Source organism: Oryzias latipes, chromosome 18, assembly GCF_002234675.1.
Source record: "Oryzias latipes chromosome 18, ASM223467v1".
Taxonomy (NCBI): Eukaryota; Metazoa; Chordata; class Actinopteri; order Beloniformes; family Adrianichthyidae; genus Oryzias; species Oryzias latipes.
The window spans coordinates 23,996,185-24,019,105 of NC_019876.2; the positions used below are offsets into that span (position 1 = coordinate 23,996,185).

The 22,921-nt window shown below is 42.5% G+C and overlaps 2 protein-coding genes and 2 long non-coding RNA genes across 4 annotated transcripts; 3 read left to right on the forward strand and 1 right to left on the reverse strand.

The window, feature by feature from the left end:
* Positions 1 to 203: 203 nt before the first annotated feature.
* On the forward strand, positions 204 to 4,767 carry LOC111949278. The gene is made up of 6 exons (XM_023966159.1): positions 204 to 700; positions 1,565 to 1,882; positions 1,964 to 2,305; positions 2,383 to 2,508; positions 2,631 to 2,668; positions 2,754 to 4,767. Exons 1-6 carry the CDS (start codon positions 658 to 660, stop codon positions 2,871 to 2,873), a joined length of 987 nt encoding a protein of 328 aa, XP_023821927.1. The 5' UTR covers positions 204 to 657; the 3' UTR covers positions 2,874 to 4,767.
* A 3,044-nt stretch (positions 4,768 to 7,811) lies between these two features.
* LOC110013541 lies at positions 7,812 to 9,788 on the reverse strand. The gene is made up of 5 exons (XM_020699902.2): positions 9,659 to 9,788; positions 9,218 to 9,556; positions 9,019 to 9,123; positions 8,902 to 8,927; positions 7,812 to 8,816 (listed from the first exon to the last, which is right to left on the reverse strand). Exons 1-5 carry the CDS (start codon positions 9,699 to 9,701, stop codon positions 8,706 to 8,708), a joined length of 624 nt encoding a protein of 207 aa, XP_020555561.1. The 5' UTR covers positions 9,702 to 9,788; the 3' UTR covers positions 7,812 to 8,705.
* An 8,719-nt stretch (positions 9,789 to 18,507) lies between these two features.
* On the forward strand, positions 18,508 to 19,017 carry LOC110013413. The gene is made up of 2 exons (XR_002288542.2): positions 18,508 to 18,652; positions 18,718 to 19,017. It is a non-coding gene; the product is annotated as an uncharacterized LOC110013413 (long non-coding RNA).
* A 1,840-nt stretch (positions 19,018 to 20,857) lies between these two features.
* On the forward strand, positions 20,858 to 21,367 carry LOC111949291. The gene is made up of 2 exons (XR_002875305.1): positions 20,858 to 21,002; positions 21,068 to 21,367. It is a non-coding gene; the product is annotated as an uncharacterized LOC111949291 (long non-coding RNA).
* The last annotated feature ends 1,554 nt before the right edge of the window (positions 21,368 to 22,921 follow it).

The window sequence follows — 22,921 nt, forward strand, 5'->3', positions numbered from 1 at the left end:
TGTCATGCTTGTTTTTATATTTTGTTGTGTTTTAATGTAAAGCACTGTGTGCTATATTTTTATATGAAAAGTGCTTTATAAATAAAGTTTTGATTTAATTTAATTTTCAATTGATTTGATTTAAGTAAACAAGGTAAAAGTGAATGTTTTACTTTTTAAAGAAAAATGAAAGAAATACCAGCACCTATGTGGTGGTTTGAGGTTCAACCACCACAGGCAGAGTTGTGTTGCTTTATAATGTGGAGATGTTTGTTTTAAATCTTTTTCTTATCTTATTGCAGAACAACATGGTGGGCAAACAAAACAAATGCAATCATTTTTCCTTTATCACAGGAAGGCTGCAGGACATATAGTCAGGCATCATCATAAAGTAGCTGCCACAACTCAATATTTGACCTTTAGAAACACAGATGTGCAGACATTTCTCAGCTCAGCAGGAACACAGAATCTGTCCACACCTGCTGTCTTCATCAGAAAAAAGTATTAGTGAAAACTGCAACAATACCAAAACATTTAGGTCATTCTGGTGGTGGCTGTGGGTTCAAACAGACCAATAAATCTGCACCGCCAGCTCACACAATGAGCGTTTCCGCTTACTTGTCTTTGACCACCGTTACTCTGCTGTCACATTAGACTGATGATGAGGAGGAGGCGAGGATGTTCAGGCTTCTTCTTCTCCTTGTTCTTCACCTCAGAGTCTGTAAGTTTCTGCAAATTTAAATTTGGTTGGACGTTAAATTTGAGGCATACGAGTCCATATTTGTCATGTGCAGCTTTCATTGTTTTATCACTGTGATACTTTCAAAGCGTTTTTATGATCCTGTTCAATGGTTTGTAGCTTGTTTAAACTCTTTCGTGCTTTCAGCTGATAAAACTTTTCTATTAAAACCTTCAGCTTAGTCCCCATGTGCTTTGGGTTGGGTTTCACTCACTTTTATGGGTTTTTTTTGTGTTTCTGGCCTTATTATAAAAATAAATTATATAAATGTATTTCTTTAAGACCTAAAAACTTATGCAAACTTTGTTCCTGAAAATCTAAGCCATCAACTATTTTATACTTTCGGCTTCAAAAAGTTCAAGATTATTGATTCAACTGTTTATATAAATAATTACCTTTACATTTACTATTATAACTTTGTCATTTGTAACAGTTTTAGACGTCACATGCAATTGTTTTTCTTTTATTTAGCATATTTGGTCACTTTTTTAATACTTTTTTTTTTCTTAAATAAAAACATGTATACTACTTTGGGTAGTTTAGCATCTATTCCAACACTAAACTGAATTTTGTCAATTGTTTGGATCCATTTGCTTTTTCCTTTTTGATTTATTTAAATGTTCTTTCTTGATTCAGTTAATGTCATACATCTGCTATAATAAATTAACCTTAACTGGAGCTTTTCAGCATTAGGGCATTGAAATGCCCTTGAAATGTTCCATCAGTTTATTAAGCTTTAAAGTTTTCTTTCGTTTTTCTGTATCTTCAGTGACCTGCTGTAAAATATTCTGGATTTTCACTGAAAATGCATTTTCTTGTTGACCCCTAATCTGCCGTGCGTTTCAGATGGGGATCTGCTCTCCGTTAACATCGGAGACGAAGTGACTTTGCCTTGTTCCTTCGCCTCCAGCGGCAAACGTCTAAGCTGGTACCAGCAGAGAGTCGGGGAGCACCCTCAGATCATCTCCTCCATGTACAAACATTCATACTCCAAGAGCTTCAACAAAGAGTTTACCGACAGACGCTTTTCAGTTCATACAGAAGGAGGGTTCTACAGTCTGAACATCTCTGATGTCCAGAAGTCAGACTCAGCCATGTACTACTGTGGACACACCAGCATCGCCGTCACAGAGTTTGACAGGGGAACCTTTTTGATGGTAAAAGGTAGCCGCCCGCAGCTGTAGATTTGACAGAGCATTCTGGTGTTTCTCCTACATGTCCTTCAGATGAACATCTGGTTCTCAGATTCCACCTGCAGGTCCGTGCTCCAGAAGCCAGACTGGGACTCGGCTCCAGGAGGTTCTGTGACTCTGAACTGCACGCTGCTAACTGGAACCAGTGAGGGGGAAGGCAGAGTTTACTGGTTCCTGCAGGAGTCTGGAGGCTTCAGCTGGGGAAGCATGAAGAGGCAGTCAGGCAGCAGCAGTGAGGGTACGAGCGGCTCTGAGAGTGACCCTGCAGAACACAGCTGTGACTTTACTTCCCCGCAGCGGGGCGTGGGCCCGTCTGATGGTGGGACGTCCCTCTGTGCCGTGGCTGCATGTGGACAGATCCTATTGGGGACAGGAATGAGGCTGCATGTTGGAGGTGAACCGCACAGTTCAGCTCATACGTTGTTTTCCCCCCTAGCGCTGCTGTTTCTCCTCACAGTTTCTGTTCCACAGAGAAACGGAGCAGCCCTCCCTCTGTCATGATGCTCTGTGGGGCTGCAGCTCTGACCCTGTCCGCCATTTTAAACATCATCCTCCTCTGTGTTTTCTGCCAAAAGTGCAGAAGAAGACATCCTAAAGGTGGAGCTACCCTCTTTTGCAGTTGAAGTGATGCTATGAGGAAACATGTTTTATTTTCCATCAGTGTGATCCAGCACTGCTTTGTTTCTGCTCACTACTGACTTTAAAATCTGCCTCTGAAGGGTTGCAGCATCAGTCAGAGGTTCCTGCTGACAGTCAGGTGAGTTCCCTTCCTCCTGTCCTCCTGAACGCTCACGTTTGTGGGAGACGAGTCTGTAATGCAGATCTGTGGTTTCTCCCATCAGGATCAGGACTCCTCTGCGGTGCAGTACGCCGCTCTGGACTTCAAACAGAGACGAGAGACGAGCCTCACACGGACGACCATAGAGGAGAGCGTGTACTCTGCAGTCAGACGCTCACACTGAAGCTCACCATCACCTCTTTCAGTTTTTGTCACTTTTGTATGTGTTTGTTTTAAAGGACCTTCAAACTCATTTGGCCTTTTTAATATCTAGATTAACTGAAGACTAAACAAATCCAAGAGAGGGGAAACAATTCAGACAAAAATATCTAAAGTATCTATGAGTATAATCTCGGTGTATTTCCACATTAAGATGTACCACTACTGTCAGCTAACAACAGAAAGAGATGAAAAACTCCACAGCCGCACAGCTTTGTGGCAAAAAACATGTAATAGAGGCTGGAAAAATGTAAAACATTAAAAAAAGGAGGAAGTCATTGAATTGTATAAACTCCAAAACAAACCTGTTTGAAATTAAAATCAATTAAATTAAAATGAAACTCTGTGTCAAGAGAGGCCTGGCCCAGAAGCAAACGTACAACTTAGTAATTTAAAAATACTATTAGTCTATTCAGACATCAAATATCTGAATCCATCAAACATGAATACAAAAGATAAAATATCTACGAGGTCTAACATGTGCAGCCAGATGACGAGGACTTCCTGTAAACTGTTTAGGATTCTCTCAGAAAACAATCAGTTCAAATTTAACAGAAAAAATACCCCTGATACCCGTGTGCAACTCTGAAGAGTCATCAGACGCTACATGATCACTGACAACTAAAGAAAAGCCAAGGGGAAAAAAAGAAAGAGACAAAATCTAGGCTAGAAGTGTTTTAACGTTAAAACACAGAGAAAGAAATGAGCTCTGTGTAATAGAGACATACTTTATCTATGAGTTAGGGTTTAATCCCAGGCCTCTCAGCATATGTGTCTGCTGTTGCCATTGTACCATAATGTTGCCTTTGATAGTAAGACAAATGACAAAATAAACCTGGTAACTGTTAAAAACAAAAGAAACAAAATGCACAATGATTTTAACAGCTAGTCAGCCCATGAAAGCTGAGGTCTTCAGCAGCCATCTTTGGCCTTTGGTCTTCAGACTCAGAAAGTCTAAACTTTTTGTTGCATCTAGAGTAACACATGTTTGTGACCTGAGTTCAGAGAAAGAATCCAAGAGATTTGGAAAAATCTGATTCTGTGATGCTGTTTGTGTCTTCTGTCATTTGCAATTTTTATAGTTCTTTTTTATGTATTTTTTCATTTGGCTGACAGACACCCTCTCTGTCTTTAATATTTCCTGATTAATAAGGCTGCTTGGTAAACGTGACACATGCTGCTTGTTATGATGCTGTAGACCACCTGTTGTGTTTGTGTCTGCTACTTACACTGCATCTCTCTTGCAACTGTCAACCAGTTTAAATTGTCTCTGTTGCATCCGTCCTGCCTGGCTTTTGGAGGAGGGGCTTGTCCTGTCACCCCTAATTCAGTAGTTCGACCAAAACCTTGGCAGTCAGGCCCCACTCTCTCCTCCCTTAACGAGTCCTCGTAAAATGCATGTTTTGTGTTATGGATATAATGTTTTTATATTTCCAAAATTAAACTTTTGTTGGCTTTGGCTAAATGTATACCGGAGTCATCCACAGTGTTAACGTGTGTTATTGTATGGGCATCTCACATTAAAGAGAAAAATAATTTTTCTAAAAATGTTTGACGTGAAAGTTTTTATTTAGAAACTTTGACAGAAAATTGATGCGTCAATGGACTGGAAATCCTGGATTTAAACTCCTGCATAAGCTTTTGTTGCTTTAGGGAGGGGCGGATGTCAGATGCAGACATGGAGGCAATGTAAACATTCTGATTCTTTAATGAACGTTCTACTTTTTTGTGTTAATGCAACGGGGACACACCACAGACAGACAAAACAGTGTAAATCTGTCAAGTAAATGGCTTATGAGCATGAAGGACCCAAAATGCAGAGACGGGAGGCACACGGTTCCAGAGCAAGGGGTTTAATAACTAACAAAAAGTGCTGCAGAGCAGGGAAACAAAACAAAACAAAACTTTCTGTGGGCTGACCAGGCAAACAGGGTAGAAGACGGGCAGGGCGATGACGGTCAGGGAAGAGACAGTAGTGGACCAGCACAAGAGGAAGGCAGAGAGAAGTCTTATATACAAACAGGGCTGACAAGATACAGGTGAACATGATCAGGAGAGATTGGGATCAGGGAAGTAAAACTCAAAAGCATGACAAAAACAGGAACACTTTCTAAATAAAACAGGAAACAGAACTCAAACATGACAGAAACAAATGGAAGCAAAAACTAAGGTAAAGACACCCAAAACATGACAATATCATGCTTTAGCTCCTCACTGAGCCATTTATTTGTTCACAATTATAAGAAATCTGTTCATAATCAAATATTTTAAAATGAAATTCTCGTCTGCATGTTTCGGTAATTAGACTTATTTTGGTAAACTAAGAACACACTTACTTCCTGTTACATTCCAGTTTTCCACGTGCCTGTTCTGGATAAACATGGCTGTAGCATTAGCTTTAATAATTTGGGATCTAATTTGTCTGCAAAATAGGCACTACTTTACTGTTCTCCATTTGTACTTCATAAGGAGGAAACTGGTTGCCTTGGAAACATCATACTAGCCTGGGTTTTACATCCATAAATTTGTGTGTGCTAACATGATTTTATTTATTATTGGACATCTGTTCTTATCAAATTAAGTACATCATATTTTCTTGTTCACATCTATCTGTTATTGCCGTTTATATGGTCACCTAAAAGATGTGCTAACTCCAAAAATCCGTCAACGATCAGAAAGATGGTATGCATTTAAACATCTATGTATCCATCAATATCCAGCAATCCATCTGTGAATTTTTTAAAAATAATTATTTAAATGTGTTTCTAAATGTTACCTCAAACTGACCTTTTTACCTTTTCAGCAGCAGTTCTTCTGTGCTTCACCACTTCATTCTTACCCAAAACTAGGACGAGGGTTTTACGACACACTGTACTGGGTGCTGTTTGATCTGAAAACATGCCCTGGTTCATTATACAACACCCCTAATGAACTTCTCAACTTTGTTTCTCTGCTTGTAAATTGTAACCTCCCACTTGTATTCTCAATAAAAGGTGCAAGGAGAGCGGCATTCTTTTGAGAGAGAAAAAGGATGATGGAAGTCCACCAGTTGTTTTTCTTCCTTGTGCATAAGAAACAACTTTTATGGTGAGGTCTCTTGTTGTGTTTTTCTTTTATTGTCAAGATTAATTTATCTGACACCATCTATGTCCTGTTCAGGGTCATGATGTTGCTGGAGCCTATTGGGCAAAGGGTAGGTACACTCTGGACTGTTGCCAGGACCTAGGAACTAAACTTGTGCTCCTCTTTACAAGAAATAGCATCACAGAGACTAGGTACAGTTTTGAGGAAGTTCACAAAAAATCCATGTAAATTCATGAGGCAGTGCATTAGTTTCTATCCAGAAAACTGATGCTGTTAACATGACATGTGCCATTTACAAATGCTTTACATACTTTACATAAAACCTTTAATGACGGGGTGATCAAAGATTTGGACACCCGGGAAAATGTGCTCCCCGTGAAAAATGTGTCAGGGACAATCAGACAGCCTAAATTCTTTGAACTCTTGTAATAACATTCAATGAAAATGAACTATATTTTAAAAATTTTATTGCACATGCAGAAGAGAAACAAAATTACTGTGAATTTCATATTTGAAGATCAGAAAAAAGTCAGTCTGTAAAAAAAACAAAACTTTTTGACATTTACCCTTGTGCTATCTTAGATGACCCCACCCTTACTTTGACGTGTTCTCCCTACCATGACAAAGGTGGATAAAGGTGGAAAGATTTCATGTAATCCATGGACACCAGTGAAGATCACAGATCATTGAAGAAAAAAGGTTCAGTGCACTGTCTAGTGGGTCTAGATGACCCAACTCCCAAAGTCAAAGTGCCTAGGATAGCACAAGGGTTACAAGGTCTACACCATGTAAAAAAAATGTTTGAGCTTAAAAGTGTGTCATAATGTTAATTCCTCACGAAAAGATAACAACCAACAATAACAACAAAGTGTTTTTTGGGTGCATTCACGCATCTCTGAACATTCCTCTAAAACCTTCTGAGCACCAGCCCCTCCAGTGGGTCCTCGTGAGCTGACGTAGGACCAGCCCCTTTCCAGGAAGTGTCTGCTCTGCCAGCACTGCCCCCAGGCTAACACACACACACACACTTTCTTTGTGGAGCTAGCGGTGATCAGCAAAAACACAACCTTCTACTATATGCTCAATACGCACATCAATCATTGCAAAAGTTCCGATGTTGTTTGTTTTTCATGGGAGAAACACTGACACGCTGCCAAGGCCAGCTCTAGGATGACAGACCAAGGAGTGAAAGGCTGTCCCTCAGAGATTGAGTCGTCTTACTTCCAGATAAGAAAATGTACTGCGAAAGTAACTCACATTTCATTTTAATAACCGTTTTACTAACCGATATTATCATCTCTATATACTGTATATAGTTTACTCTGAAAGGCTTAAGAAAAGCATGGCATAAGCTCTTTGAATCTGAGTTCACATGAAAGGTTAAATGCTCACTGTAAACTTCTAAATGTAAATCATTTGAACAGGAAATAACACAGATAGTTATCTTATTCAGAAATGGCTTTGATCACAGAGACAAATACATTTGTTCCTGTTTGGCCTTTAAGACTGAATGTCAAGCAGCCACAGGTTGTTGCCATAGGTTTTAAACGGCTTTTAACGTCATTTAGCCGATCATTTACTATCAAGAAATTGTAGTTCTTGGAAAGTGTTGGAGGCTGCACATTTTATTGATAATGACAGGAGCCTGCTGGCTGCTAGAAATTTGAACGCTGGCTGCATTTGGCCTTTACATTTGTGCTGGTTTGAAGTGCAAAGAACAAAATGAGATTCTGTGTCTAAACGCAAACTTCTGCGTGGAACAGTCATCACATTCAACAATAAACATAAAATCATTTTAAATTCAAAGTTTATTTAAATCTGAAAACAATGAAATATGTTCACTTTACAGAGATTCATTAACATGAGGCATAAGCACCTTTTTGAGTGTGACTGTGTGTCTGTTTTCTTTTGTATGTATGTGCTTGTATGTGTGGACGCTTTTGGTATGTGGAGCATGACACAAAAGAAATCTGGGTCGGTGCCATGCAGTAGGTTCTTTCCAGAACAGACTGCAGTTTTAACCACAAACCTATACAAAAGAAGAGCGAACACTCAGGCGATCAATGCAACGTGTGGATCAGGGTTTACTTTCTGCTAAATGTGCAGAGGTGTTTCGTCAGACAGGAGATACAGGGCTGCAGAAGAAACTGACAAGAACAATTCTATGCAGTATTTTCCTGAATGTATGGACATTGACTTAAGCAGTGCACAAAAGCTCAGCCTGGGGTCGGAATCAGATTTTCCTTGTGATTTGTCCTGACCCTTTGTGTCATACATTACTGATTCTAAAGATGTTTTTCTCACATACACGTATGGAATCAGTGCTTGTTATTAAACCCTGAGTTGACCGTCTGCTGGTAATTTAAATAGAGCTGAGGTCAGACAAAAAGCTCACTAACATGAATACTTAGCTAAAATGACAAAACAATGATAAATAGTCAAAACTCACAGTGTTGCCAATTTAGTTGTGATGTGTAGCATATTTTCCATCTCCACAGGAAATATTGTTCAAAACAGCAGCAGGTGACTTTTTGCTGTTTTTGCTGACATATTTGCCCTTTTCTTGGAGCCTGCATCATTTGTATTTTCTCAAAGAGAAGTTGTGTTAGTTCCACTACTATTAACCCTAATGGCTGAAGAAATAAACATTCTCAATGCTTCAACACATCAGAGCCCAGTCCAACTAACAGGAAATCAACATGCATGTACAACACTAAGACCAAAAACACAGATCTGAATCGGTTTTATATACAGATATGCTTTGGGTTTCAGGTTTTGGCTGGAATGTCAGGGCTGCATAGTATCGAACGTTGGATTCCAGGCTCTGTAAACAAGAGTGTCATTAATAAATTATTCAAGAATTAATTTCGTTTAGATGAAAGAAAACATGAGTAAATGAATGCGATTACCTCTCTGTGCTGGCGCTCAGACGGAGCTAAACCACAGAAAGAGATTGAGTTTGTCATAAATTTATAACAAAGTTTCATCTGATTTTATCATTTCTATTTGTCAAAACATTTCAGTACCTTTCTGAAAAGATTTGATTTTGACCGGCAGAAAGATGATGACCATCACAAGAACAAAAATTACACTTCCAAGGATTCCAACCACCAGATTAAAGGCAGGTGTTTCTGAGGAAGAGAATAGTAAACGGATTTTAGCACAAAATTCACTTTTTGAAAATGTATTTGATTTGATTGACTGGAAAAAGGAAAATAATCTTACCTTCTACTTGCAGAAATGTTGCATCAAAATTGTAATTAATTGTGTTCAATCCACAGAAATACAGTCCAGAGTCAGAGATATTAAACTCCTTGATGTTCAGGAAAACATGGGTGGTGTTGGAGGACATGTGGAATCTTCCATTTTTAAAATCTTCCAGAACTGTAGCATTGGACTCAGCAGTGGGCATAGATGCGATGCGGGTGGTGTTGGATCTTTTGGCCGACTTGAACCAGAAAATGTTGGACATGATGTTACTGAGGTTGGAGCACAGCAGTGAGACTTCTCCTCCAAGCTGAACCTCTACGACGACAAACTCAGACAGTGACACACAGATCAAACCTGAAACATAAGAGTCACATGCTCATCAGATTCACATCAGCTCTTCAAAGCATTTCTGACAAAATGTCAGCAAATATGGTGTAAAACTGTAATCAGACTTACTGAAGCTGCAGAGAAAAGACAGTATTGAGGTCAAGCCCATCATTCTGTACTCAATAGGACTACACCTTTTGTTCTTTCAGTCTGTCTTTGAACAGTGCCAGTTAAGTTCTGAGAGAAGGAAGTGGGTATGTCAAGTCTTATCTCTCAGAATGTCTCACTCTGAAGTTAAACATTTTTTTTAAACACATACATTTTTCTTTTTTTTCTTTTTCTTTTAACAGTCAACTCTTATTGAAGAGACCTTTTTTTTATTGCTTTTCTTTTGTAGCTCTGGATTTTGCTGCTAACATCAATAAAAACGTTCAGAAAATAAAAACTGCTGGTTTTGACCCGACAGTTTAGTTAGAGAAATGATAAGAGAAGTGCATCACACCACACAAGAAACACATGCACACACAATTGAAGGCAAACAGTTTTCATACTAAAACGTGTTGCATTGTTTCTCTGAATGTAACTGAAATGCCAATTTCAGTCAGATGACTCATGCAGTAAAATATTTATTTTCACGTTCTTAAGTTGCCATTTACATTCTTCGTTTGGCATAAGGCTCTGTACAATTCCATGATATAAGATTTCCATAAAACTTTTGGGTAATAACAGGTAATAACTACTGGTAATAACTACCCCTAACGGAGCTCACAGGTGGAAGCCGGAGAGGAGGGTGGGGCGACGAACGCAGCGCTTGCGGTAAATAAAGAGAATGAACAACTGCACACCTGGACTTAAATAGAACGCTGAATAGGTGAGTTGATTAACTGAACCGCCCTAGGGGGTTTAACCTTCGTTTGGCATAAGGCTCCGTACAATGCCATGAGATAAGATTTCCATAAAACCTTTGGGTAATAACTACCCCCAACACAAAAGATCATCAAGATGAAGAAAATGTAAATGTATATCAGTGTGTAATAAGATGAGGTGTGTTTTGGCGGCATTCCATATTCAGAATTACAAGTATGACTGCTATGTGTGACCCGGCACCTTTGACCGTTGGGCCACCCCCGTTCAAGTACAGCGCCACAAAGGGAACACACTATCTAGTGGATCTGCTATGTGTGACCCGGCACCTTTGACCGTTGGGCCACCCCCGTTCAAGTACAGCGCCACGAAGGGAACACACTATTTAGTGGATCTGCTACGTGTGACCCGGCACCTTTGACCGTTGGGCCGTCCCCGTTCGAGTACAGCGCCAGGAAAGGAACACACTATTTAGTGGATCTGCTATGTGTGACCCAGCACCTTTGACCGTTGGGCAGCTCCCGTTCGAGTACAGCGCCACGAAGGGAACATACTATCTAGATAGATGAGAAAAGAGGCAAGAAAATTGAATGTGGAGCCCCTATCTGCAAAGCGCTGTAAGGAACTATAATTTGAATCGCCATCAACCAACATTTATAATGACACTAACTTAACTTCCAATCCAACGCTTCCACTGGCATACTATGACATGCTTAAGTAACATCCAATATTCGAAGCTTCCACCAAAGTACTACGAACGAGCTTAACGGCCATAATGTTTTCTTCCATTTGGCATACTAATTATACTAGCTCAAGAGACAACCATTTATTCGAAGCTTCCATATAAGTATTAAGAACGAGCTTAATGGCCATAATTTCTATGCTTCCATCTGGCATACTAATAATACAATCTTAAGAAACCTCCAATTTCGAGCTCCATTGTATACTATAATACAAACCTAAGAACATCCTAAATTTGAGGCTTTCACCTGGCAAATATATATATTTTTTAAATATCTATAATCCAAAAATTAACATTCATTCTGCTGCTGACATATTGGTTGTTTCAAATCAGAAGTTTCATTGGTACGCAGAGGAGGTCCACCGCCCCTTCACTTTCAGTGCAGCAATAGGTACGTGGATTGGAGTCTTTGTTGCGGCACCAGATCAAGGAATGCAGGGGCGACAATATCATCCACCAGAAACGGAAGTGCTGACCAGGGAGTAGGGGGTCGCAGGCTCAGGAAGCGGTGCATAGATAAAGACAAAAGCAGTATTAGTCTTGGCAAACAAATATATAAATAAATTAGAAACTAATCAGTTTTAGAATGCTTGAGACAAATGGTGTCACGGTACCCCCAGCCGGCTCCTCCTCCTCGTCAGGTCCACCTGCAGACACCAGCTGTGTCTCGTCATCAGCGGCTGGACTCTTGAGGAGAACCAGGACCTGTACTCGACGCTAGTTCGTTGTACTCCACGGTGCTTCCTCTGGCCTACTCATGAATTGTCTCGTTCAAGATTACGCTTCGTCTAATACCTTGTTTTGTCTGTTGCTCAGGATCCCGGTCTCGTCTGGAAAACTTGGCCTGTACTCACCTCTCGCTGATTCCTGTCTCGACGTCCCTCTGGCCCCTCTCTGGATCACGGTGTTCGCCCTCAAGAACCTCCAACCATCTTCAACGCATCCTTCCCTGAAAACCCTGTTCAACCTCATTAAAACCCTTTATACTTACCCATCGCCTGCCGAGTATCCTTCCGGGTTCCAGCATCTGGGTCTGCCTCAGTCCGCTAGCCATGACAAATGGAATAACAGTGCTTTTAAAGAACAAGGAAAAAGTCCTATTTGTGGATTCATCGCACCATAGAAACCACCAGAATCACAGATTCCAACAGAGAAATGATAGTGAAATATAGAACCTGCATGTATCTTAACATCAATTTTTATACACACCAAAGGTAAGAGAGAAGTAACCTTTTGTCACTTCTGGAGGGACGCTCTTTTAGAAGGTCATCGAGGAGCAGGCGAATGGAAGGGTATCCAAGGACCAAGGAGATTCGTAGATGAGGAAGGTCAACATCTCACGTAGCAATGGACTGCAGCACGGCTGGATTTGATGCTTTGTATTTGATATCAGTGGTTCTCAAATGAGTGGACAATAAAAGCACAGGCTACTGAAATTTGAATTAGCCAAGGGTGTCTAGATACTGCAAAGGAAGAACTTGAGATCCATGAGGGATCATAGGTTTTGACAGTATTTTAGCTGGGTGAACCTCGTGCATTTAGAGGCGGAGTACAATAAGTCTCTAAATGGAGATGCTTGTGTCGAGTGTCATCTAGTTAAGCAGGGCAGATAGAAGACTGGCTTGTAGACACAAAATTTAACTATTGGAACTAAGCTAGAGAGCGTCAGTGATATACTTTCTACGGCAGGGTTAAAAATTCGGTCGTAGAGTTATTTAAAGGCTAAACCACGTGAACCAATGACACACAAGACTATCATCTCACTTCTTGAAACAACCTTAGTATAATCTCCACAGCTGAATTCTCTCATAACCAAATGTTCCGTTAAAGGACCACTAGAGCTGTGGATTTGGGATTAACATCCTAAATCCCCAGCGGCCGGACATTCACAAACCACTTTGCATAAATTTTCTCCCCCAAAACCAGAGGGGGCAGCCTCAGAAAACAAGTGGGAGACGGAAGACACGACAGTCATCATCATAACAAAACCACTCCAAGCATTGAGAAGGAAAGACCAGAAACGCAAGACAAAAATATCTAGAACAACAGGAACAAGGGGGCTCAGGATCGAACTACCCTAACAAGAAAACAAGATGAACAGATGACCGTGGGGAATAATGCACATAGCAAATTTCAGGTGGTTCAATATCGACAAACCATATTCATTCAACCAAAGAATGAATAAACGATGTGATGCACAAATGCAAGGGATGACATAATGGGGAGAGAGGCATGCATCAATGAACCATCCAGATTCATGGTCCAGGTCCAACGAAGGACCAATCCAAACACAGATTAAACCATTGAATGCACACAGCAGCTTTAACAGAAAAGAAAACAAAACACAGAACCGCCATAATAACAAAGCCAGCGTCAAATAAAGACATCCAAGATTCACATTCAGCCCCTAAATATCACACAGCAACAGAGAAAACACCAAAAGCCACAACAAATTCAGCCAGCATGAGAAAGCCGTCCAGACGAGGACCGCCAGCCCTCACAACCACAGAAAAGACCCAAATAACCGGGCAATAACCGGACGACGCAGAGCCACACAGCAGAAAACGAACTAGGTAGACACCATTAAGTCCAAGAACAAAGAACTACAATTCCCAGGGTCCTTAGGGGCGTGACGTACCGATGACCGGGTCAAGCAGAGGAACCAGGAAGAGCCTTAGAAAAAGCCATAACAGAAAAACACGGGAAAAGGACTGTATGGCCGCTCACCGTAAAGAGCCTGATGACCACGGCAGACGAGAGGGCCCGGACATCTCCTGATCAAGCGCCGCTGACAACCCGAACACTGCAGGACGCACCTCCCGCAGATGCACACCGCGACCGCAGCGGAGCCGCTACACCGCCTGCTGAACAGCAAAAGGAGAAGCAGACGCGGGGAAGACATACGCCCCCACATCATAAAAAGGTGGGACATCAATCCGAAAAGAACGGGGGGAAGACATCAAGACGCTGAAAAAGAGAAGGACACCAGAGGGCACGTGACAGAGAACGTGACGAACGCAGCGCTTGCGGTAAAGAAAAAGAACGTATATTCAGCTTGTTATAATTCTAGACAGAGAGGAGTAGCAATTCTGATAAATAAGGAAGTTAAATTCACAGAAGCCAACAAAGTCATAGATCCAGAAGGAAGATTTATAATAGTCACTCTTTCCACTCAAAATATGCAGCTATGTTTAGCTAATGTGTACGCCCCAATGTAGATGACCCTAAATTCTTTCATTCCTTCTTCTCTGCGCTATCTGAGCATACAGACAAATCGTTGATTATTGCGAATGACCTCAATGTGTTTAGAATCCAGAGATGGATAGGCTAAATAACAAAGGAAATCTTAGAACCTGGCAGTCCACAAACGCTGTTAAACAGTACATGGAGGATTTTGGTCTTTGTGATATTTGGCTTTTATCTCTAAACTAGTGGATTGAGAGCAAAAAATCAGACTGTTAGAGGAAACCTACAGCAACTCTCCGGATGAACAAACTCTACAACAAATAAGGAAAGTAAGAATCGAATTAAATGAAACAACTAATCCAAGAACACAGTTTTTATTACAGAGATTACGCTTGGAGAAGTTCGATCACAGTAATAAATCTTGGAAATTTTTGGCAATCAACTCAAAATAAACAAAGAGAAGACAACTATTTCATCAGTCATAGACCTAACAGGAAACGCAACACATGATCCAGCCGCAATAAATTCTATTTTTAAAAACTTTTACCAATCCCTCTACTGATCCCAAATTGATCCTTCTGACAATGACATCAATGGTTTTCTCAATAGCATAGATTTGCCTAGACCACCAGAGGAACAAATCAAAGCCCTGGAGTCCCCTTTTACTGAAGAAGAGCTAAATAAAACATTAACCAACATGCCTAGTAAAAAAGCCCCAGGACCAGACGGCTTCCCAGCAGAATTTTATAAAGAGTTTTGGCTAATTTTAGCTCCCATTTTTCTCAGAATGACAATAGAAATTAAGGAAAACAATTATCTACCTCCAAATATGAATTCTGCTAATATAATCTTACTTCTGAAACCTGGGAAAGATCCCACATCACCATCCAGCTATCGACCCATATCGCTGATTAATGCAGATCTTAAAATAATCTGCAAAGCCTTGGCAGGAAGGCTAGAGAAGGTAGTTCCCTCTCTAATACATCCTAACCAAACAGGTTTTATAAAGGGTAGACATTCATCTACCAAAATGCGCAGATTAATCAACCTCATAGATTATACAACTATCAATAACCAAGAAGCAACCATTTTGTCACTGGATGCCGAAAAGGCATTTGATCGGGTCAACTGGAAATTTTTGATATCCACCCTGAACAAATTTGGCTTAGGAAAATCGTTTATTAACTGGACTAAAATATTGTAAGCCTCTCCTAATGCTCGTGTCAGAACCAATGACCAAACATCTCCAAGCTTTAATTTACAAAGAGGAACCAAACAAGGCTGTCCACTATCTCCGTCTTTATTTGCACTATTTAATGAACCTCTAGCTGCTGCAATTAGACAAAGTCAAGACATTGGAATGGAATGGAATGGAATGGAATGGCTTTATTGTCATTGTGCATAGTACAATGAGATTTAAGCATCACCATCAGTGCAAGAACAGTAAGGAAGGGAAAAGTAGTAAAGATAACATTGTAATATAATAAAATCAAACAAGCAAAGAAACAGTATATACAAGTGTGCAAATATAAACTGTAAACTGTATTGGAGAGTGCCGAGATAATTGTGCAAAAATTGCGTATGAAAAAACTGATGATGACACTGTGGACAGATTGTGGACAGAGTTAACAGGAATGTTTTTTTTTTTTTATGTTTCTTATCTGTGCATTCGGGAATTGAGGATTGTTATTGCCTTTGGAAAGAAGCTGTTTTTTAGTGTGTTCGTTTTGCTTCTGATGCCTCTGTAGCGCCTCCCGGAGGGCATCAGGTTGAACAGGTCTGAGCCGGGGTGTGAGCTGTCCTTAATGATGTTCTGAACCCTAGTGAGACAGCGCGCGGAATAGATGTCCGTCAGGGTGGGGAGAGGGCACCCAATGATTTTCTCAGCTGTCTCTACAACTCTCTGCAGTCTCTTTTTATCCGCGGCTGTGCAGCTGCCGAACCAAACAGTTATGCAGTATGTGAGCAGGCTCTGGATGGATGACTGGTAGAAGGTCAGCAGCAAAGTCAAGACATTGAAGGCATTCAAACCAAAAATGTAAAACACGAAATAAGTCTTTATGTAGAGGATGTTTTACTATTTACTCCAAATTCACAATCTCCATCTGCCAAATCATCTCCCTAATTAATACATTTTCTTCAGTTTCAGAATACTCCATAAACTGGTCTAAAAGCACAATTCTGCCAATTAATTCAGTGAGGGTCCTTAGGGAAGGCCCTTAATGCTACTGCCTCCTGAGCGCGGTTAGGCTGCAGCTCACCGCTCCCCCAGGGGATGGGTCAAAATGCGGAGAAGAATTTTCACCATTGTGGGATCAATTAATTATTATTATTTGTATTTTTTTTTTAATTGCAATTATCTAAATCTGTTATCTATTCCCTACAAACAGGCAACATAAAGTACTTAGGTATAAATATTTCCTCTAGGCTTTCTGATCTACTCAAGCTAAACCACACCCAACTACTGAACCTAACAACTGAAGCTGATCTCACTAGATGGAAAACTCTACCCATTTCCCTAATAGGGAGAGTTGCAACCATAAAAATGACAATTCTCCCCAAAATTAACTACCTGTTTTTAATGATTCCTTCCAAACCTCCAACTACCTGGTTCAAATCATTAGACTCATTCATTTCCAAATTCCTTTGGGAAGGAAAACCACCAAGGATCAGTTTGAAAACTATTCAAAAACGTAAAGATAGAGGAGGACTAGGCCTACCAGACTTCCAGGACTACTACTCCGCGAACAGATTGTTTTATGTCCAAAAATGGCTGAATCCTGGTGTGTTAGATGAATCTTGGCAAGGCGTAGAACAAAATCTCTGTGATAACCTAGATATTTCTAATTTACCTTTCTTCAGTTTTAAAATTAAACAACACAAATGCTTCAGAAGTTTAAACATCAGCTCATCTCTAACAGCCTGGTGGGATTTTCTTAAAAAAAACAACCTCACATTACTTTCATGCAAACTCACCCACATTTAGAATAACCCCGACATTTCAATTAACAAAAACATGATTCATTTTGTTTCATGGAAGATCAAAGGAGTCCACCAATTTCAGCATATAATTCAGAATAGAACATTTATGTCCCTCTCAACGTTATCCTCAATCTATGGGATTAGTAAAAACAAATTTCTAGAATATCTGTCATGATTTGAATTTGTTGTCTTGTTTTTGGTCTTTGTTCTGTCATGTTTCTGTTTCCTGTTTTATTTTGAAAGTCTCCTGTCTTGTCTGTCTTCTTGAGTTTTACTTCCTTTGGTCCCCATCAGCCCTGATCGTGTCCACCTGTGTCTTGTCTGCCCTGTCTGTATTTGAGTCTTGTCTCTGCCTTCTTCCTGTGTTGGTCCATTACCCCTGTTATGGTGTTCATGCCTTGTTCCTTGTCCCTCGCCATGCCACAGTAAGTTTTAGTTTTGTTTTGTCATCCTGCTCTGCAGCGCTTTTTGTTTCTATTAAACCCCTTGCCCTTGAACCGTGTGCCTCCGCCTCTGCATTCTGGGTCCTACCGGCTCTCAAGCCACCCCCGCACATGACAATATCAGCATCTTAAATCAACTATAAGCACTAAATTCTGCCTGACCCAAATAGACCTAGACCTTTCCTTACAGTAACACATTTCTTTGACCTTAAAAATCCAAAGCTCACCTCCAAAATTTATTCAATATCTAACATAGATGATACAATTTACTTACCCATGACAAAATGGGACTCTGAACCATCATTGAATTTTAGTGATCAATTTTGGCTACAGATCTGTTTGAATGCCTTTAATAAGACCAAAATGTCACGGTGCCTCTGTCAGCCCCGCCCCCCTCTGCTCTGCTCTGCTCCTGACTCCACCAGCTGTGGCCACTTCACCCTCATCAACCAGCCTGCTCTTAAGGAGATCCAGCTCAATCATTCAACGCCAGTTCGTTACCCCTTATGGATTCATCAACACGAAGGTCACCTGTGTGGAAGTCACCTGTTTCTCACCTGCTGCCTCAGAGGATGTCAGGAATTATCAGCCGCAATATTACCTCCAGCCACGTCACGAACCTCCTTCCAGTCTGGATTGCCATCCTGTCAAAATAATCTAGTTATCTCCAGTGAGATTAAAATCTACTTACCAAGCGACTGATCAGTGTTATCATTCTGGGTTTTCAGCGTCTGGGTCTGTCCTGCCTGAAAATTATGACAGAACGAACTGGCCAAAATCCAGACCCAGCTGACCCGGAATTCCTCCACCACACAGTCGCTCAGCAGAGGACGTTCCTGGAATTGCATTCCAACGCCATTTCTCGCATGTCAAGTATTCAAGAGGACCTAAATTCACGTATTAACGGTATTTCACGAATCCTTCAGGAAGTAACTGAACAAAATTCTAACCCCACTTTTACAACCTCGCAGCTTTCTTCCGGCAACATCACCACTTCCGCCATGACACCCGAAGATTTCCGACTCCAACCCGAACCTTTCCGCGGTGACGTCGAAGCATGCAGGGGTTTTCTTCTGCAATGCCAGTTACTATTTCAGCGTGCCCCGAGGTACTACCACTCCGAGCATAATAAAATCACCCTAATCATCAATTCATTACGGAGTAAAGCCTTACAATGGGCTCAGGCGTTTCTGGCTTCTAACCCCATCACTCATCTGTCCTTCGATCATTTCATTGAAGAATTCCGCCTAGTATTTGACCAACCCAGGAAACAAGAAGAAGCCACTCGCAAACTGCTCGCCCTCAGACAACGCAATCGCTCCCTCAGCGAACGGATCCTTTATTAGGAATTACAGTTCTATTGCTTCTCCCCTCACATAACTCACTTCCACCTCCAAGACCTTCCAGTGGAACCCCTCAGCTCAGACTGCTTTCAACACCCTGAAAAGACTGTTCGTCTCTGCTCCCATCCTCATCCAACCCGACATCTCTAGGCAATTTGTCGTCGAGGTCGACGCCTCTGACTCTGGCGTAGGGGCAGTCCTCTCTCAGCGCGAGGAATCTTCTGGTAAACTCAAGCCATGCGCCTTTTTCTCAAGAAAACTGTCGCCAGCCGAACGCAATTATGATGTGGGAAACCGGGAACTCCTCGCCATAAAACTGGCTCTAGAAGAGTGGCGTCATTGGCTGGAGGGAGCGGCACAACCATTCATAGTTTGGACAGACCATAAAAATCTTGCATACCTTCGCTCAGCCAAAAGACTCAATTCACGCCAAGCCCGTTGGTGTCTGTTTTTTGACCGGTTCAGATTCTCTATCACTTACAGACCTGGCAGCCGTAACACCAAGCCGGACGCGCTCTCTCGTAAATACTGCACTTCAGAGAATCCTGACACCACCACCAACATCCTTCCTGAAACCTGCATAATCGGCAATCTCACGTGGGACATTGAATCCAAAGTCATGCGAGCACAAGGTGAGGAGCCTAACCATCCTACTCCTCCTAACGGCACTCTCTATGTTCCCCCATCTCTAAGGTCAGACGTCATCACCTGGGCCCACTCGTCCCGAATCGCCTGTCCCTCGGGTACTCACCACCCCTGTTTCCTTCCCACGAACTAGATCTGGCAGTGCCCTCCGTCCAGGACCATCTTCAGCGCTGTCAGCACATATGGCGTCAAACTCAAGCTGCTCTCCTCTGCACCAAAGAGAGCAACTGCCGCGCTGCCAATCGCCGCAGGGTGGTGAGTCCCACATACCAACCAGGTCAGAGGGTTTGGCTATCATCCAAGAACATTCCCCTCCAGGCCACGTCCCGCAAACTGGCTCCCCGCTTCATCGGGCCGTACACCATTGACAAGGTGATCAACCCCACCTGTGTCCATCTTCGATTACCGGCTGCCCTCAAAGTACACCCATCCTTTCATGTCTCCCAAATTAAGCCTGTTGTGGACAGTAGTTTGTGCCCGCCTTCCACTTCCCCTCCACCCGCCCGGCTCATCGATAACGCTCCGGCGTACGCTGTTAGCCGCATTCTGGATGTCCGGCGCCGGGGTCGTGGTCATCAGTTCTTGGTAGACTGGGAAGGTTATGGCCCTGAGGAACGATCCTTGGTCTCCCGTTCCCTCATCTTGGACCGCACCCTCATTTCCGACTTTTACCGTGCTCACCCGGATCGTCGGCCTGGACCGCCAAGGGGCGGTCGTTAGGGGGGGGGTACTGTCATGGTGCCTCTGTCAGCCCCGCCCCCCTCTGCTCTGCTCCTGACTCCACCAGCTGTGGCCACTTCACCCTCATCAACCAGCCTGCTCTTAAGGAGATCCAGCTCAATCATTCAACGCCAGTTCGTTACCCCTTATGGATTCATCAACACGAAGGTCACCTGTGTGGAAGTCACCTGTTTCTCACCTGCTGCCTCTGAGGATGTCAGGAATTATCAGCCGCAATATTACCTCCAGCCACGTCACGAACCTCCTTCCAGTCTGGATTGCCATCCTGTCAAAATAATCTAGTTATCTCCAGTGAGATTAAAATCTACTTACCAAGCGACTGATCAGTGTTATCATTCTGGGTTTTCAGCGTCTGGGTCTGTCCTGCCTGAAAATTATGACAGAACGAACTGGCCAAAATCCAGACCCAGCTGACCCGGAATTCCTCCACCACACAGTCGCTCAGCAGAGGACGTTCCTGGAATTGCATTCCAACGCCATTTCTCGCATGTCAAGTATTCAAGAGGACCTAAATTCACGTATTAACGGTATTTCACGAATCCTTCAGGAAGTAACTGAACAAAATTCTAACCCCACTTTTACAACCTCGCAGCTTTCTTCCGGCAACATCACCACTTCCGCCATGACACCCGAAGATTTCCGACTCCAACCCGAACCTTTCCGCGGTGACGTCGAAGCATGCAGGGGTTTTCTTCTGCAATGCCAGTTACTATTTCAGCGTGCCCCGAGGTACTACCACTCCGAGCATAATAAAATCACCCTAATCATCAATTCATTACGGAGTAAAGCCTTACAATGGGCTCAGGCGTTTCTGGCTTCTAACCCCATCACTCATCTGTCCTTCGATCATTTCATTGAAGAATTCCGCCTAGTATTTGACCAACCCAGGAAACAAGAAGAAGCCACTCGCAAACTGCTCGCCCTCAGACAACGCAATCGCTCCCTCAGTGAACATGTCATAGACTTTCGGATCCTGGCGGTGCAAGCCGGGTGGTCCGACCCGGCACTCTGTGGCGTATTTTACCAAACACTCAATGAATCCATCAAAGATCATCTCTGCACTCAACCGGAGGCTAACTCCTTCGAGGATTTAGTAGCGGCCGCCCTGCGCTCAGACATCAGGCTACGTGAGCGTAACCATGACCGGATCAGTAAGACCCGACCTGAACCCTCGCACAGGACCTCCGATGAACCCATACAAATCGGGCATTCTAAGCTCTCTGCGGAGGAGCGTCTAAGACGCCGTAATGAAGGTGCGTGTTTTTATTGCGGGGAATTAGGCCATCAGGTAATCCAATGCTCTCTTCGTTCAAACTACAGAGCCCCACCACTAGGTGACAGGCCGCGGGGGGAAATTTCGACCATGATTAACGATTTCTTGTTTGTTCCTGTCAAGTTATGTCATCTGTCCAAAGTTCTTGATCTCCAGGCTCTGATCGATTCAGGCGCGGAACAAAGTCTAATTGATCATAGCATTGTCAATAGTTTGTCTTTACCCACCGAGAGACTCACGTCCCCTGTCAAAGCCGCTGGCTTAGGAGGTCAACACCTCTCACTCATTACTCACCGCACCAAACCCATTCTGCTCGTTACTTCCGGTAATCACCGTGAAACAATTCAGTTTTTTATTACGCGGACCCCCCAAACTCCCGTGGTTCTTGGGTTCACCTGGCTTAAGCTCCACAACCCCCAACTTGATTGGAGCCGCCACAGTATCACTAGTTGGAGTGATTTTTGTATGGGGAACTGTCTCCAGTCCGCTTTGCCATCTGTATCTACTCCCAATGTTTATGAATCCGAAACCATCGATCTGTCGAACATACCTGAATGTTATCATGATTTAAAGCTCGTATTCAGCAAATCCAAAGCCGCTTCCTTACCACCTCATAGGCCCTATGATTGTGCTATCAATTTGTTAGACGGTGCTCCGCTCCCCAAGGGGAGGTTGTTTAATCTTTCGGGTCCTGAGAAAGCGGCCATGGAGCAGTACATTCAGGATGCCCTTTCTCTTGGACACATCCGTCCCTCCTCGTCTCCTGCCGGTGCGGGTTTTTTTTTTTGTGGAAAAAAAGGACAAATCTCTCAGACCCTGCATCGATTACCGGGAACTCAACCAGATTACTATTAAAGATAAATACTCCCTACCACTCATCAGCTCAGTTTTTGACTCCATTCAGGAGGCTCGCATTTTTTCTAAACTCGACCTTCGTAACGCCTATCACCTGGTGCGTATGAAGGAAGGTGATGAATGGAAAACCGCATTTAACACCCCGGTGGGCCATTATGAATATCTAGTAATGCCCTTTGGCCTAACCAACGCCCCTGCGATTTTCCAACGTCTCGTAAACGACGTCCTTAGAGACTTCATCAATCGTTTTGTCTTCGTGTACCTTGACGACATCCTGATCTATTCTAAAGATCCCGCTCTACATCAAAATCACGTCCG

Bases quoted from the DNA above. Each gene is read 5' to 3' on its own strand.
- LOC111949278 (XM_023966159.1), top strand. From the start codon at position 658: ATGTTCAGGCTTCTTCTTCTCCTTGTTCTTCACCTCAGAGTCT. The intron at 2,509-2,630 runs GTGGAGCTACCC...CTGCCTCTGAAG, and splicing joins CAGAAGAAGACATCCTAAAG to GGTTGCAGCATCAGTCAGAG. The intron at 2,669-2,753 runs GTGAGTTCCCTT...TTCTCCCATCAG, and splicing joins AGGTTCCTGCTGACAGTCAG to GATCAGGACTCCTCTGCGGT.
- LOC110013541 (XM_020699902.2), bottom strand. From the start codon at position 9,701: ATGATGGGCTTGACCTCAATACTGTCTTTTCTCTGCAGCTTCA. The intron at 9,124-9,217 runs GTAAGATTATTT...TCTCTTCCTCAG, and splicing joins AACATTTCTGCAAGTAGAAG to AAACACCTGCCTTTAATCTG. The intron at 8,928-9,018 runs GTACTGAAATGT...TCTGTGGTTTAG, and splicing joins AATCAAATCTTTTCAGAAAG to CTCCGTCTGAGCGCCAGCAC.